The 16,688-nt window shown below is 46.1% G+C and overlaps 1 protein-coding gene and 1 pseudogene across 1 annotated transcript in view; one reads left to right on the plus strand and one right to left on the minus strand.

Annotated features, from left to right (window-relative positions):
• DROSHA (drosha ribonuclease III) overlaps positions 1 to 16,688 on the plus strand; it is a 118,395-nt gene that overhangs the window by 1,479 nt on the left and 100,228 nt on the right. Inside the window, exons 2-4 of the mRNA XM_045003835.1 lie at positions 8,309 to 9,169; positions 13,216 to 13,308; positions 14,292 to 14,523. Coding sequence (XP_044859770.1) covers positions 8,316 to 9,169; positions 13,216 to 13,308; positions 14,292 to 14,523 — 1,179 coding nt within the window. The 5' untranslated portion in view covers positions 8,309 to 8,315. The remainder of the gene's footprint in view (positions 1 to 8,308; positions 9,170 to 13,215; positions 13,309 to 14,291; positions 14,524 to 16,688) is intronic.
• Positions 9,273 to 9,697, minus strand: LOC123365034 (annotated as a pseudogene).

Raw genomic sequence — 16,688 nt, forward strand, 5'->3', positions numbered from 1 at the left:
CTGAAGTTGAGCACCGTGCTGCCTCACAGCTGGGTTGTCACCCCAGGGTGGGGGCTCCAGCTGTGAGTCCGGTGCCTGTCTGACAGCTGGAGGGGGGGGCGGGTGTGTAGCTGTGAGCCCCATGCTGTGAAAGCGAGAAGAATGACAGCCAACAGGCAATGTAAGTAAATACACTGACATAAGTACTATGTCTCTTGTGGAAGGGGAATTATTATGTTGGGATAGCAGACCACTTACTTCGGCGGAAGCATCATTGTAGTGTAGACACTGGCATAATTAGGTTGACCTAAGCTGCCTTACATTGACCTAACTCTGTAGTATAGACTAAGCTTGGGGTTTAAATGTGGACCCAAAATGAAGCTAAATTAAAATTGCAGCGGAGGGAACATCAAAATGAGTTGTGCATTCTACATTATTCCACAACTTTTCATTTTCAAATCCATGCTTTGTTATCTACAAGGTGACTCAATTATGATAATGAATCTGAGAACGTTATTTCCATGAGAGATGTGGGTAGATCGAGGACAGTAATCAGAGACAGTTGATGAATATAGTCCTTCCTTAGAATGTTTATTTCTTCTTATGTGATGATCCCTCAGCAGAAATATATGTAGTGGACTGCTCTAAGGCACCACTGTGCAGAGGCCTGTGCACTAAATTGTCTAAGGTAACAAAAGTCCAGCTAGTTCATTATGTACAATTGTTGATAAAAGTCAACAGAAAACTAGACAGGCTGGATAAGTCCAAACAGAAAGATCTATTGCAGAGGTCCCAAAACTGTGGGGGGTGCGGAGGAGCATTCAGGGGTACATTGCAGGGCCCAGGCCAGCCTCCATTGGGGGTGGGGAGGGAACGCCACCCAGCCCCACTCTGCTCCCAGCACTACTCTTGGCCCCGCCTCCAGACACTGCTGTGCACCTGGCCACAGCCCCACTCCTGGCTACTGCTGTGGCTCCATTTGCAGCCCTGGCCCCAGAACCACCCTCAGCTGGGCCCTAGCCTTGCCCCCTCCCCCCCAATACCTCTGTCTGCATTTCCCCAGCACCGGCCCCAGCTCGGGTGGGGGGGGGGGAGGGCTGCGGACAGGGGTGAGGGGGGATGCAACACTGGAAAGTTTGGGGATCACTAGTTTATTGATATCACCAAGTATTGTGTTAAGATCATGACTGGTAAATAGGAAAAGTGTGAGACTGGAAAGTAGGCCTAAATGGTGAACAAAATAATGAGGGAATGAACTATTTTGCACAATACCCCTTTGGGGGATCCTTTAAAAATGAGATTTTTGCTGTGGAGGTCATGACATGAGGTGGAAGCACATGGACTGGAAGAAATAAAAATCCCATCACTGTCTCCAGAGACCTTGGGATCCACCACAACACCACTTGGACCTTTGCTGTCCTGCTCCTGAAAGATGTTCTGAGCAGATTGGGCCAGAGAGGCGGACCCGGTGACTTCACCACCTCTACCATCTAAGTTCTGAGCAGCACTTGGCATGTCAGAGCTGGCTTCCTGCTGACATCACCTCCCTCGTGTCTTTTTCCTCCCCAACCTTATTTTAGTTCTCCTCTTTTCTGTCTTTCTCCTTTTGCCTCTGCCTAATAATAATCTGATTTAGCTGGCCAAGACTGCATCTTTTACAACACTGCTCTGAGTCCATGACCAGAAAGGCAGCTAAAAACAGTATCCTAAACAGCTCAACGCTGATACAAATTTGCCAGGTCTCAGAGCTGCGGCTAAGATCATGTGTTGTTCCTGTGTTTCTCCAAGTAAGAGCCAGAAACAGAGGCTACATTTTTAGTCTTTGCTATTCTTGTGTGTGTGTGTGTCTTTAAAGATAGCAGGGTCAGACTTTAACAACAACAGCTCCAGCCCATCTCAACTAACCTTTTCTCTTTTCCCAAAAAAGGACAGTTATTACCATCATTTATAAAATTAGATAGTCTGTCAAACAGGAATGGGGGTGGGAGGTTTCCTTATAAAAAAAAACCCTGCCATTAAAGGGAATATGGAATAATGTTAAAATTAAAGCAGTTCTTAATGTTTCATGTGTCTAATGCTTTAAATGTTTTTTCCTTCTTTTTCTGCATCTTTAATAAAAGCTTATTAAGTTTTTTTGATGATGGTTGTTGCCACGGGACTAGGCTTGCAGTGGGCTGTGTGCTCTAAACCCGAAACCATGTTTAGTTGTTGTGTAGTGATAGGGTCTCATTAATACCTTTGGCTCTCTGGGCCCATTTATTCCATTGAAGTTAACAGGGAATGTGATTATGCCTTTGTTATCCCTGAATTTGGCTGCAAACATGCATCCAATTTGTAGAGCATCTGGCTAGGTAAATGACAAGTGGGGGAGTTAATGCTTACTTTTAAAATCATTGCATGTTTTATGTATTTCTTCATCCTTCATGGGTTGCTTGTTTTCTTAGATTGTGAGTTCTTTGACTGAAAGGATTGTGTATGTTTGGAAATTGCCAGGTGTGTTGTGGACATAGCCCCAATAATAATAATAATAATTAATAAATGAAGTATTGCGCCTGAACCATGTTAAATAACAGGGCTGATGCTCTGGACAAATCAAGGCTTCAGCCTGCTTTCTCAGTTAGATCTGATCAAGCCTTCACCTGACTGTGAACTGTCGATACTGTTCAGAGTACCCTGCAGTCTAGCACCACCAATTAAATTAGAGGACAAGAAGATTGGAAGCAGGTTCCCAAATATGGTTGTATTTGTAGGGTAGACAAAGCCTTTATGATTCAAGGAAGACTTTATATCTTTGACACAGGTTGTTTAGTTTTTATATGCTCCATTACATGAAATTACCCCAATTATATTTTAAGATGCTGGTGGGTGGTGTTCGATGTTTTCTCTGTGTTTTAGAGGAATACTGTCAAGTTGAACATCACATTTAAACCCCCTCCCTAAAATAAACCTCCTTATGTTACCCCTTAGAATATCAAGATTGAAATAATTTTAAATATTGAATTTATTTGTACCATTTATGTATTTCACTTTTTCCTTTTTCCTCACATTGAACAATGGTGTTTGACTAGTTCCTTTCACTGTCTGGTTCTCATATATGAATACAATGCTGCAAGTTTTGGTTGCAACCACTGCAGGGGGAAAAAATCTTTATGATCTAAGGCACTGATTCTGCAAAAGACTTATGCACATGTTTAACTTCATACACTGGGAGTAGTCCCACTGACTTGAATGGGATTGCTTACAGTGTATAAAGCAGGGGTAGGCAACCTATGGCACATGTGCCAAAGATGGCACACGAGCTGATTTTCAGTGGCACTCACACTACCCGGGTCCTGGCCACCAGTCCAGGGGGGCTCTGCATTTTAATTTAATTTTAAATGAAACTTCTTAAACATTTTAAAAACCTTATTTAATTTACATACAACAATAGTTTAGTTATATATTATAGACTTATAGAAAGAGGCCTTCTAAAAACGTTAAAATGTATTACTGGCACACAAAACCTTAAATTAAGAGTGAATAAATGGTGACTCGGCACACCACTTCTGAAAGGTTGCTGACCCCTGGTATAAAGTTTAGTATATTATAAGCAGTGCTTCTATATCTGGGAAATTTCCCAAAATCTGGGAATTTTTGAGTAAAATGTTTTGAATTAAAATTCCCAATTTCCCAAATTGAAACATTTTACTCACAAATTCCCAGGTTTTGGGAAATTTCCCAGGATATAGAAGCACTGTAAAAAGCTTTTATCTGGGAATTTTTCACCAGATTTGGGAAATTTTTAGTGCTAGGTTGGAAAAAGTTGGCATCACGATATAGAAGCACTGGTTATAAGCCTTTTCAGGATTGGGGCCGAAATAGGGAGCATAAACTGCCATTGTCTCTCTGTTTGACTGATAATAGGATAGCTGGGATTTGATATACAGTCGAACCCATTTATCTCGACCTCGGTTAACTTGCCAATCCTATTAAGTCGACATTTTAGAAGTGGAACCGCCAAACTCCGTCTTTGTCTTATGGGTTTCTCATCCGTTATGTCGATTCTTTAATCTCGCCAAACCCTAATAACTCGAGCCCGGCTCCCCGCGTCCCCGACCCACCGTGTCCCCAGCCGCCCGCTCCCCGGCTCTCCAGCCGCGCGCTTCCCCAGCCACCCGCTCCCCACGTCCCCAGCCGCCCGGCTCCCCGCGTCCCCGACCCACCGTGTCCCCAGCCGCCCGCTCCCCGCGTCCCCAGCCGCCCGCTCCCCGCGTCCCCAGCCGCCCGCTCCCCGCGTCCCCAGCCGCCCGGCTCCCCGCGTCCCCGACCCACCGTGTCCCCAGCCGCCCGCTCCCCGGCTCCCCAGCCGCGCGGTTCCCCAGCCGCCCGCTCCCCGCGTCCCCAGCCGCGGTTCCCCAGCGTCCCCGATCCCCGCGTCCCCAGCCGCCCGCTACCCGCGTCCCCGACCCACCGTGTCCCCAGCCGCCCGCTCCCCGGCTCCCCAGCCGCGCGGTTCCCCAGCCGCCCGCTCCCCGCCTACCCAGCCGCCCGGCTCCCCGCGTCCCCACCCCCCCGGCTCCCCGCGTACCCACCCCCCCGGCGCCCCGCCACCCCGACCCACCGTGTCCCCAGCCGCCGGCTCCCCAGCCCCCCGGGTCCCCGGCGCCCCGCTCCCCGCGTCCCCAGCCGCCCGGCTCCCCGCGTCCCCGACCCACCGTGCCCCCAGCCGCCCGCTCCCCGTGTCCCCAGCCGCCCGGCTCCCCGCGTCCCCGGCCGCCCGCTCCCCGGCTCCCCCGCCCCGCGGTTCCCCGCGTACCCGCCTGCCCGGCCCCGCTTACCCGGTCCCCGCTTCGCCTGCCGCCCGCCCGCCCAGCCCCGCATACCCGGTCCCCGCTTCGCCGCCCGGCGCTGCCCGCCCGCCCGGCCCCGCCCCACCCGGCCCCGCATACCCGGTCCCCGCTTCGCCTGCCGCCCGCCCGCCCGGCGCCGCCGCCCGCCCGGCCCCGCCCGGCCCCGCTTACCCGGTCCCCGCTTCGCCTGCCGCCCGCCCGGCCCCGCTTACCCGGTCCCCGCTTCGCCTGCCGCCCGCCCGGCCCCGCTTACCCGGTCCCCGCTTCGCCTGCCGCCCGGCCCCGCTTACCGGGTCCCGCTTCTTTGGCTGCCCGGCTCCGGGTCCCCGTCCACGGCCGCCCGGCCCGGCTTCCCCGTCCCGCTTCGCCGGATCCAGCCACGTGCAGGCAGCGTGTATAAGACGGTTATCTCGATTCACTGCGCATGTGCTGAGTTCACGTAGCACGTGATCACGGTCCGTATGGTCGTTCACTCCCATGCCAGTTCACTCATTCTTGTTGATCTTGTCTGAAGGATAACATGCTGTAGCTATTCTGTTTATTTTTTCCCTTCTAAAAATGTCTGGAGGTGTTAAGAGAAAACTGGACAATCAGTCAATAGAGAAAAAGTATGAAATCATACTGCAGCTAGAAAAAGGAAGAAAACCGGCAGACCTTAGTCGTCAGCATGGCATTCCAGCAAACACCATTTCAGGATGGAAAAAGAAGGCCGACGTGATAAAGCAAATGTACGAGAAGTCTGTCTTTGATCCAGCAAGAAAAAAACTTAGAGTGGCTGAGCACAAAGATGTCGACGATGCACTGTTTCAATGGTTCACAAATACGCGAGCAACAAAGCTTCCCGTCAATGGTCCCTTGCTGATGGAGAAGGCGGACATCCTTGCTGCAAAGCTAGGACACCCTGACTTTAAAGCAAGTCAGGGGTGGGTGGATCGTTTCAAAAAGAGGCACAACATTGTCTTCAAAGCAATTTGTGGAGAGAGCGCTGCGGTTCAACAGGAACAAGTGGATTCATGGCTGAAGACTCAAATGCGCACAATTTTGGATACCTATGAGACTCGGAACATTTTTAATGCTGATGAAACTGGGCTGTTTTGGAAATGCCTTCCAGACAAGACTATGGCGTTTCGTGGGGAGGCTTGTCACGGTGGAAAAAAGTCGAAGGACCGACTTACAGTGCTAGTTGCTGCTAACATGGATGGAAGCCAAAAACTCCCGCTCTACGTTATAGAAAGTCCAAGAATCCCAGATGCTTTAAGCAGACCAAAGTTCTCCAATGTGATTACGATGGCCAGCCAAGCGCCTGGATCACAGGAGATCTATTCAGTGCATGGGTGAAAAAGTGGGACAGGAAGTTCCAAGCAGAGAAAAGGAAGGTGGCACTGATCGTGGACAACTGTAGAGCTCATCCGGATGTTCCTGGTCTCAAGGCCATTAAGATCTTTTATCTCCCAAATAACACAACCAGTAAGCTCCAACCAATGGACCAGGGGATAATCCAAGTGCTTAAGGTGTACTACAGGAAAATGTTGATGCGCCAATACCTGCTCCATGATGAAAAGAAGGCACAGTACACCCCTTCCCTTCTAGATGCAATGAACTTCCTGAGATCAGCCTGGAATGACGTGAAGAAGGAAACAATCTCAAACTGCTAGATGCACTGCGTCATTCAGGATATTTCCGATTATGAGTTTCAGGCACAGTGCCATGCAGCCGCAGAAGAACTCGCGGAAGTGGCGGGAAAATCAAGCCTTACAGATGCTATCTTGGAAGAGGAGGCACAGGAGTTAGCCATCACTGTCCAGGAATTCCGAGATTACATAGAAATCGACAAAGACGTCGTTACTGATGGCGTGATCACCGATGAAGACATTGTATCAAGTGTGCAGTCAGCACAGGCAAGCACATCTGCATGCGGCAATGACAAAGAAGATGAAGAAGATGCGGACGAAGATTTGGAACCAATTCCCTCAGCTGCTGAGGTGGTAGAAATGCTACAGAAAATTCGACGGTATGGTTCTTTTGTAGGAGATGAAACTGTTTTAGACAGCATAAATAATATTGAAGCATTTGTTTTCAAGCAGACTGTTAAAGGCAAAAAGCAACAAAGCATTTTAGACTTTGTAAAGAAACCATAGTAACCGCGTGTACGATACTTTTCAGAGCTGTGTCAGAGTGAAATGACTCGCAAATTTAATTTTGACACTGGTTAGCTTTTTGTAAAAACGAACTACACCCCGCACGTTTTTTGTGATTATGTGATTTTGTGAGCGATCTTTGTGTTTGCAATGTTGGAGAATATAATAAAGGTTTGTATCGAGAATCGACGGTGGTTTGTATTGTATACTGGTAAACAAAAAAACTGCGCTCCAAAAAAACTGAATGCAAAGACCTACGAGAAGGTCTCCAAAGCCATGATACAAACATGTAAACTTTTATTCTTAATATACTGGTAAATCTCTGCTGTTAGTTGGTGCACATATGCCTTTTGTTGTTAGCAAACATGTATGTACATTTTTATAGCATGCCGATCGCTTCATCAAACAAATCGCGGCAACGCTGTTGTGTAAAAAAACCTCCAAAAACATGTGCATGTACATTCTCATTTATTAACGCACATCATGTACATAAAGAAATTTCAAGCACATGTTAATGTATTGCCGCCATATTGGTTTTTGTTTATCTCGATCATCGGTTATTTCGACGCTTTTTGGCAAACCCCTAGGCCAGCGACATAACAGGGTTCAACTCTAATAGGAAGGGTTGGTGAAACCCTTATGCTCAAGGTTTAAAATTGCATGAGAGGCAACCTCTTGTGCACCTTTATAGGATGGTTATTGCAGAAATTGAAATTCATGGATTCTGTGATTTTTATTTTTTAATAAAAGTTAATTTTGTGTTTGAAGGCTTTGCATCATAGTGGCTGCTGAACAGGTATGTGTATGAATGATCAGGTAAACATTTGTCAAACTTTGGCTCTGCTCAGGCAATGTGCTAGCAGAGCATATTACTGGATTAGGGATTTAGGAGAGTTTTTTATGGAAATAATAACCAATATGGAGGTACTGGAACCCAAATTGCTCCTGTCTCCATTGAGAGGAATGATAAAACTGTTGATTTCAGTGGTTTAGGATTGGGCCCATACCACCTGATACACATTTTTTCTTAGATCCACTGTTGGGTATTGATTGATGTTTTACTGATGTACAGTTTTCTCATTAACACCTGAGGACGCCAGGCTATATATAAAGAGAGCAGACTCTTGTAGACAATATTTGCTATCCAGCTCTTGGAAGAGATTGTTTTGCCCTTGAGTTGAACAGAACTGGGTACAAATAGCAAGAGGTGCCTTGACATTTCAGTTGAGACTTGAACTTGATATTCAAGAAGTTATCTTTGTTACAGAATAAGACTTAAAAAGGGCGGCAGACAATTAGCTCTTCCCCTCACCCTTAGACTCATGTGGCATTCTACATTTTATCTCTTCTTTTCCGTTGAAGGTGAAAGATGTCTTTCCATTCTGCACGAGGATGCCCACGGGGTCGAGGAGGACCTGGTGTAAGAACGACAACACAAACCTTCAGATCTCAGAACCTGAGACAGCTTCACCCTCAGCAGCCTTCAGTGCAGTACCAATATGACCAGCAAGTAGCTCCTCCGACTACTTACTCAAGCCCTCCAGCCACAGGATATGTGCCTCCCAGACCCGATTTTATACCGTATCCGTCCCTGGTACCCCCTTCAGCACAGAGTCCAATCAGCCAGTGTCCCATGAGACCGCCTTTTCCGAACCATCAAGTAAGGCAGAGTTTTCCAGTCCCTCCTTGTTTCCCTCCTGCTCCTCCACCAGTCCCAAATCCCAGTAATTCCCCAGTACCAGGGGCCCCATCTGGACAAAACACTTTTCCCTACATGATGCCACCTCCTTCAATGCCTCATCCTCCACCACCACCGGTGATGCCGCAGCAAGTTAATTATCAACCTGTCTACTCTACAGGCTATTCGCAGCAGTCTTTCCCACCTCCTAATTTTAATAGTTATCAACATAACTCAAACTCCTTTCAGAGCAGCAACAGTAATAGCAGCAGTAGCAGTAGCAGTCATTTCCGGCACACAAGCCAATATCAGGTAGAAAAGACCCAAAGTGAACGAAGGTCTCCAGAGAGGAGTAAGCACTATGATGAGCACCGGCACCGTGATCATAGTCACGTGCACGGAGACAGACACCGGCCCAGTAACCATGGAGATCGGCGGGATCGAGGCAGGAGCCCTGACAGGAGAAGGCAAGAAAGCAGTCGGCACAGGTCAGATTATGACAGAGGAAGGACGCCGCCTCGCCACAGAAGTTATGAACGAAGCAGGTAAATCAATGATCTGTGAATTTAACGCGGGCTCAAACTGTTGCCTGGAGAGGGAGAATGTTTTGGTTTGGGAGTAGCACTTTATTGCAGACTCAGGCAGAGACTACTTCTTAGAGTCACCAATAGCTCTGCCCCAGCACTCGTCTCTCGTGGTATGCTGGGCTCGCACACGTAGGCTCTGATCCACTTGGATTTTCTTTAGCTGCTCCAGGTCCTCATGCAGTTCGTTGTCCTGCCCGTTGACCAGAACTTGGCTGTATTTGCTGGCCTTAATGTCCTTCTGTCTGTTGAGGAATCATTCAGGGATCTTGTACTGTTGAGGTTCTGCATGATGGTGATAACATGCACTTCATCCTCCATCAGCTCTCCAGATTTCTTGGTCAGGTCAATGTCTGCTTTTCTCTGCACCATGTGGGCACAGCGCTGGCCCACACCCTTGGTGGTGGTGATGGTGGTTTTCCACTGCCCGTTGTTGGTGTTGGGCACTCGGTGGATGTGCTGGAATTTCTCGGTGATCACTAGAGACATGGTGGCTGGCTACTTCACAGTCAGGGAGAGTTGCTGCCAGGGAGTAGGGGGTGCTTTGTGTTGATTATTATCAACTTGTGTATAGAACCAGCATAGGGTAGGTGCTTTACAGGCTCTTATGAAGAGAAGATCCATGCCCCAAGAACTTGGAATCTAAGGCCTTGGCTACACTTGAGAGTTACAGCGCAATAAAGCCACCAACGGTGCTGTAACTCACTCCCCGTCCACACTGGCAAGGCACATACAGCGCTGTATCTCCGTGGCTACAGCGCTGCTTGTACTCCACCTCCCCGAAAGGAATAAAGAGTATAGCGCTGCTGCTGCTGCGCTGGGGCGCCAGTGTAAATAGGGAATAACCTTAGTACGCAGTGACTGACCCCCCCCCCCGGAAGCTTCCCATAATCCTTTTAAGGGAGGGTTCCACTCTTTGTTTTGTTTTGATGCCTCTCTTTATTTTGTTGTGAACTCCGGGATCCGGAGCTGCTTATCAAAAAAACAAACACAGCTACTGTTTGCAGTGAATGAGCAGAGGCAGGGGGGCTCCCTTTGGAACACCCACAGCTAGTGTTTGCTTGAGGAGAGAAGCAGCGCGGCAGGCGGGGGGTTGGGGTGGTGTCCATTTCGGCAGCGGCTGCTTATCTCGTCTGTGAGGAAAAAAAGAAACAGCTGCTGTTTGCTTTCAGTGAGTGAGAGAGAGGGGTGGGGGAGGGGGTCAGAACTTGCAAGGCAGCTGCTGACACAGTGTCGGCTCCAAAAATCCACTCTCTCTCTCTCTCTCTCCCCCACGCTCCCTGTCACACTCCACCCCACGCCCCCCTTTTGAAAAGCACATTGCAGCCACTTGGACGTTGGGATAGCTGCCCATAATGCACCGCTCCCAATGCCGCTGCAGATGCTGCAAATGTGGCCACGACAGTGCGCTGGCAGCTGTCAGTGTGGACAGACTGCAGCGCTTTTCCATCTCAGCTGTACGAAGACAGCTTTAACTCCCAGCGCTGTACAGCTGCAAGTGTAGCCATACCCCAAGGCTGAGATCCTGCAAAGAGAACTGTGTATGCCAATCCTTGCTCTCACTTAGAGCCTCACTAATATCAATGAGGCTCTGCATGGAGACGCATTGACTTCAGTGGGGCTCTTGATGGGCCTAAGGATCTGCCTGTGTGGTTCTGTGCAGGATCAAGACCCAGTTATCCAATATGTAAAACTCAGGAAGGGGTGGGACAGAACTCAACATAAGGAGTGTGAATGAACAGAGGCGTTCCAACTTGTGTTGTCATTTTAGTTCGACTTTCACTGAGTGTCTTTGTGTCTGAAGTATAGATTAGATACCTAACTTTAGGCCTTTAGTTTTAAAAAATTGAGATTTTATCTTAAGAAGTTTAACCCTTCTCTGCAATTGCATAGGCTTCTTGAGAGAAGTGTGTTTTATTGAGAAACCTGGAGAAGGAAAGGAGTTGTAAAAAATGGAATAATCATTTAAAAAGCTAATGTAACGGATCAAAGAGAGCAAAACGTGATCAACATTCAAGCATCATGAAAAGAAAGGGTTATGGAATACTGTGCATGTTGTAGGTGACTTTAAGTATTCACTACATAATTCCACAAACTAGATTTCAAAGTTAAAAGTTCAGTTTTACTCAGAAAGAAGGTATATTAAAATGGTAGCTTTTTGCCCATAGATTCATAACTTTTTAAGGCCACTGAAATCTGGTTTCCCTGTGTTTTTGGTGTCATATCTGTTCACTTTTAATGGCAGAAAAGATTTTCCTGCTTTGATTTGTTTTGATCCAGAGCTAACCAACAAATCAGATGGCATAGGCCTTGCTCTGGAGATCATATGCTCTAAACTTAGACAAAACACAACAAGGAAAGATGAAGAAAGGGGGTCCATGTGCAGAAGGGGTACATAGTATGTGTTAAATTTGTTTGGCTGTGCATACTTCATAAGGTTACAAGATTTTTTTTGTGTGCACGTGTATAAAAATATATACCAGAATGTGTGTGTATGTTGTTAACTTTGATTCAAATTCCTATTATCCCTGCAGAGCCAGCCCAGCTATGGTAGACATCTGTCTGTTCCTTCTTGTGCATCAACATGGTTATTTATTAACTTTTTTACGTCTGTACAATCTGACTGACAGCAGTGAGTTAACATCTGTGTCACTGATGGCCAAATTGGGTCCACAAGAACTTTTTTTCCTGATGGTGATGTGTGAGGAGGAAGGAGCCCAGGTTGAGCTTACTGTTGAGGGGAAATATATTTTTATTTATAAATGGAGTGCATTTGATGTGGAAATCACTGAAAAACAATAAACCATGGAATTCCATGATTTAAATTTTACAGCTACTTAGCTAAACGTTTGAAGCCCTGAACATTGAAATACAATCTCCAAACCTGCCCTGGGAAGGCTTAAGATCTCTGGTTTCTTCTAAGAATTGCCCCAAGAAATTGTTTTTAAATGTTGTAACAACTGTGGCTTAGATATTGGTTGTATAATGGCAACTACAATGTTGGAATTGTGATAATAACTGGTTAATGGTTGAGTAGGGTGACATCTGGTCCTGTTTTTAAAGGGACAGTCCCATTTTCTGGGACTTTTTCTTATATAGGTGCCTATTACCCCCCCGCTCCCTGTCCTGTTTTTTCACAGTTGCTATCTGGTCACCCTATGGTTGAGGATGATCTGAGAAGTATCCGTGTAAACCGCATTTCTCAGTACAACAGAAAACAACTGCAGGAGCTTTCTTCTGGATCTGATTTTTTTTTTTACTTCAACTGAATATTTCTTTAAAAAAGCATCTTGGAGAAAACTCTAAAATATTATTTTGTAAGCTGTCATGCAGATACAGTGCTTGTAAAAAGTGCCAGTTTATGCTAGTGAGTGAAGGCCGCCAGCTACAGAACATTGGGAGTGGTTGTGTTTAGGACTGCTTGTGCCTGTAAATTTACTCATGCATAAGTGTTCATAGGATGGGGGTCATAGTCATTAGGCTATGGAGACATCTATTTTTTTGTTGGTGATCTTAGTTTATTTGTATGCACTTCTGAGGTGGCTATGAAGGTCAGAGGGCTTGTATGAGAAATGTGTTTGAATTATTGCTGCAATTCTGAAGTTATTGTGTGTGGAATAGTTTCTTGCTCAGTCTCTAAGTGAAAGAGAATGGTAGCAGGTGGAGTAAGCAGGCCTTTCATTTATAACAGAAGAATGACAGGCAGAAAGGGAGTGACTCGATGGTATACAATATCGGCTGTCTATACTGAGAATAAATTAATGGGCTATTAAGATAGATGGCCTTATGATGAGAGCAGGGAAGGTGGAGGGGACTGTCTGTCATAAATTTCTTGAGGAATAGATTGACACCACAAGGCTTTCAGGTTTCGTGGAATCTAACTGTTGGAACACACAACTTACAACACTGCTGACAATTGACTTAAAACTGGTTCTGTGCTGTTTCAGGAACAGTATTTACAAAATTCAGGATTTTCTGTTTAACCTGTTTGTTTTAAATTCTTAAAGGGAACGGGAGAGGGAAAGACATAGGCATCGTGATAGCCGAGGATCGCCATCTTCAGAGAGGTCCTACAAAAAAGATTACAAAAGAACCGGGAGGTAAGATGGGATATTTGATCTTGAAAGTCTTATCAGGCTGTGCATGTGTACATGTACATATATTTGCCTCAGGACGGACAAGATTCAGTCCTGGCCTTGTAACAGCTTTCCTTTATATGAAAATGTCATGACTTTGAAGTTTGATATCTTGAGGCCCTTCAAAGCTAGAAACGGGAAAATTATACCATTGGACAGTGGACTTCCCTGCTGCACAGTGGGAGTCCCTTAGCACTCACTGCTAGCCTATAAGGGTACCCATTGTTACATGTAGAATAACTGTTTTAGGTCATTTTAGAGGTCTTTATGGCTTTGTCTGAGCTGGCCTTATGTTAGCTTTATTGGTTTTATAGGTGGAGGGATACAAAAAATAGTCCCAATAATGTTTTGAAAACTTCCTAAAACACTACTAAGACAGTTTTCACATATTACACAGAGTGAATAGGGAATATATGAAAATCTGATGTGGTGGAAAAGGGTTCTCTCTACGTGAATAATATGACCATTCCATACTCATGCTGATAAAATTTTGATGTCAGTCTTCCCTTTTTTAAAAAATCAAAACAAAAATGTTTACTTTTTCAGAGTATGGCTGATTTGCTTCAAACCTTTAAAACAAAACTAAACCAAAAAAAACCCCTCCAAATCTCATTTGATGTAAAAATAAGCATTTTTAGGCTAAAATGAGGGTTTTTTGAGAGTTACAGTGTGGTCAAAAATAGGCCTTAAAATTACAAAGGGCTTTCAGTCTTAACTCCAGAGCTGCTGCTAAGTGACTCCATATACTAGATTTGTACCAAAAGCTAATATTTACTGTTGAAAGTTAACCTCTTAAAATAAGGAAATACCAAGTGAACTCTACTACAAGTCATATGGTAAAATGACCTATTGATTTGAAGTAAACTATTCATTTTGTATTATAACTATATCAATATTAAAAAACAAAACAATTTGTGATTGATTTTCTTTCTTTTCTCCCATTGAAGCCGATCCCCCAGCCGAGAGAGAAAGAGGCCTCGATGGGAGGAGGAGAGAGAGAGGTGGTCAGAGAATCAGAGTGCCAGTAAAGAGAAGAGTTATACCGCTATTAAAGACAAAGAGCCAGAGGAGATCATTTCAGAAAAAAATGAAGAGGAAGATGAAGAATTGCTCAAGCCTGTGTGGGTTCGTTGTACCCATTCAGAAAGCTACTATTCAAATGACCCTATGGATCAAGTGGTACGTCTATGAAGATCCCTCAGTTACTATGTACTATCCTTGTATACAATGATTACTACAAGCATTTTAACAGCTTTACATTTTTGTTTTATCCAATGCTTAATGCTCCCAAATTTTCTTTTCCCTCCAGTTTTATTTTCATCACTCTTCAGTTATTTGTATTTTGGTAATGTAATCCGCAGGTGCAGATATCCGCAGACCATGTTTGTGGATAGCGGATGGATGCAGATCCAAATTTTGTATCTAGAGGCCTGCAAATCTGTGAATATCTGTGGACCATGTTTGCAGATCACGGATCAGATGCAGATGCCGATTTTGTCTCCGCACAGGGCTCTACCAATAACTACAGTGTACAGTTGAATACAGTTCTCTATCGTCAGGGTCAGCTGGTGAAAGGATGCCTTTGCATATGTCCCAGTGATTTTATACGAAGTTCCCATGCTACACTGGACCGTTTCTAGGAAATGTTTGTTGTTTTGTTGATTTTTTTTCATTTGTTCATTCTGGAATGATGAAACCACACCATATTTTAAGACATTAATATTGCAAAGCCTCTGTCGCAGGGCAAGTATGCCCTGTCAGGAGAACTATCCTGGATGCAGGGCAGGATGGCCTAATAGCCGAAGTTGATGGGGCCACCCTTTGGTGCAGGGCAGTATGGCCTTGAGGCTGAACTCAATAGGACTGCTTGTCTAAGTGGGGCAGTATGGCCTGGTGGCCATGTTACCCAGGGTTCTTTCAACCCAAAGCTCTTGGTAACTGTTACTCTGTGTGAGGTGGTGTCAGGAAATAAATCGGGGGACACGGCCGTCCGACCGATAGATGGCTGGCACAAACAGAACAACACAAGAGTACTTTCACTTAACGCTACACTTTACTTAGTCTCAAACACTTACACACGTCCGCAACAAGTTAGTAAAACACCTCCAACCCTTGATAATTACCAAAGCTGAGTGTGGCTCTCGAGTGAAACAGTGGAGGCTTCCAGTGGCCAAATCTTCTGTCTGCCGGTGGGAACCGCAAGATGTATCCAGAGGGAGAGTCCAAAAAGGGTCCCCAAATGAGTCCAACTATCTCAAGCTTTTTCTCTTATTTATACATTAGTAATAGAATGACATGTCCCTTAAAGAAAACTTGTAAAGCAAGCAGTTCCAATGGGCAAGCAAGAGGCTCCTTCTGATTATTGATTAACCAGATGTGGGTTCTTCCAGAGTTTGCAGCCTTGAGATCCCAATAGACACTCCTGGGGCACATCCTGCTCTTTTAAAATGCATATATCAGCAACTTCAACACAATTCTTATCAGGAAGGGCGCGGGGTCAAGCTGCCCTTTCTGTGGCACCCCAAAACCCTCTCCCCTCCTGCCTTGGTCAAGCTGAGACTGCTGAATGGCCAATTTACAGTTTGCTGACTAGGCTTCCTTTAACAATAAGCCATAGTGGTTTCAGGCACTTTACTGGTTTGCCAAAGTCTCCCCGTACAGCCAGGCAGGGGGTGGCTCACCACCCAGGGGTGGGTTGGTGGCCAGGGTAGGGAGACCCACGCCCTCCCTATTCCACCAGCCCAGGGCCCTATCAGCAGCGAGTGTATCCGCCATGGAGTCAGGGGGGATCCCTTCAAAACACACTGACTCTGTTCCTGGTTCCACAATCGGATCAATGTCTATTTCCCCTGGGCTGCTTCCTACCCTGTCTTCCTGTGCTGTAGTCCACAGGTCCTCTGTATCTCTAGGGTCATTGACCGGCGAAGTTCCTGACGACTCCTTTCCCTAGTGGGCTTCCATGGGTAGCCAGGTATTTGCCTGGGTCTCAGTGTGTCTGGCCTCTGTGGTCTGGGTCGATCCTGAGTGGGAGCCCGCAACACACATTCATAGAATGTCAGGGTTGGAAGGGACCTCAAGAGGTCATCTAGTCCAACCCCCTGCTCAAAGCAGGACCAATCCCCAGACAGATTTTTGCTCCAGATCTCTAAATGGCTCAATCCCCTCAAGGATTGAACTCACAACCCTGGGTTTAGCAGGCCAATACTCAAACCACTGAGCTATCCCTCCCCCCACATTCTGTACTCCTGGGGGAATTCTGTGCCACTGTGTGTGCACAGAATTTATGTCCCCTGCAAATTTCTTTGCTTCCTCACAGAAAAAATGACTTTCTGATGGGGAAGCAA

Source organism: Mauremys mutica, chromosome 2, assembly GCF_020497125.1.
Source record: "Mauremys mutica isolate MM-2020 ecotype Southern chromosome 2, ASM2049712v1, whole genome shotgun sequence".
NCBI lineage: Eukaryota > Metazoa > Chordata > Testudines > Geoemydidae > Mauremys > Mauremys mutica.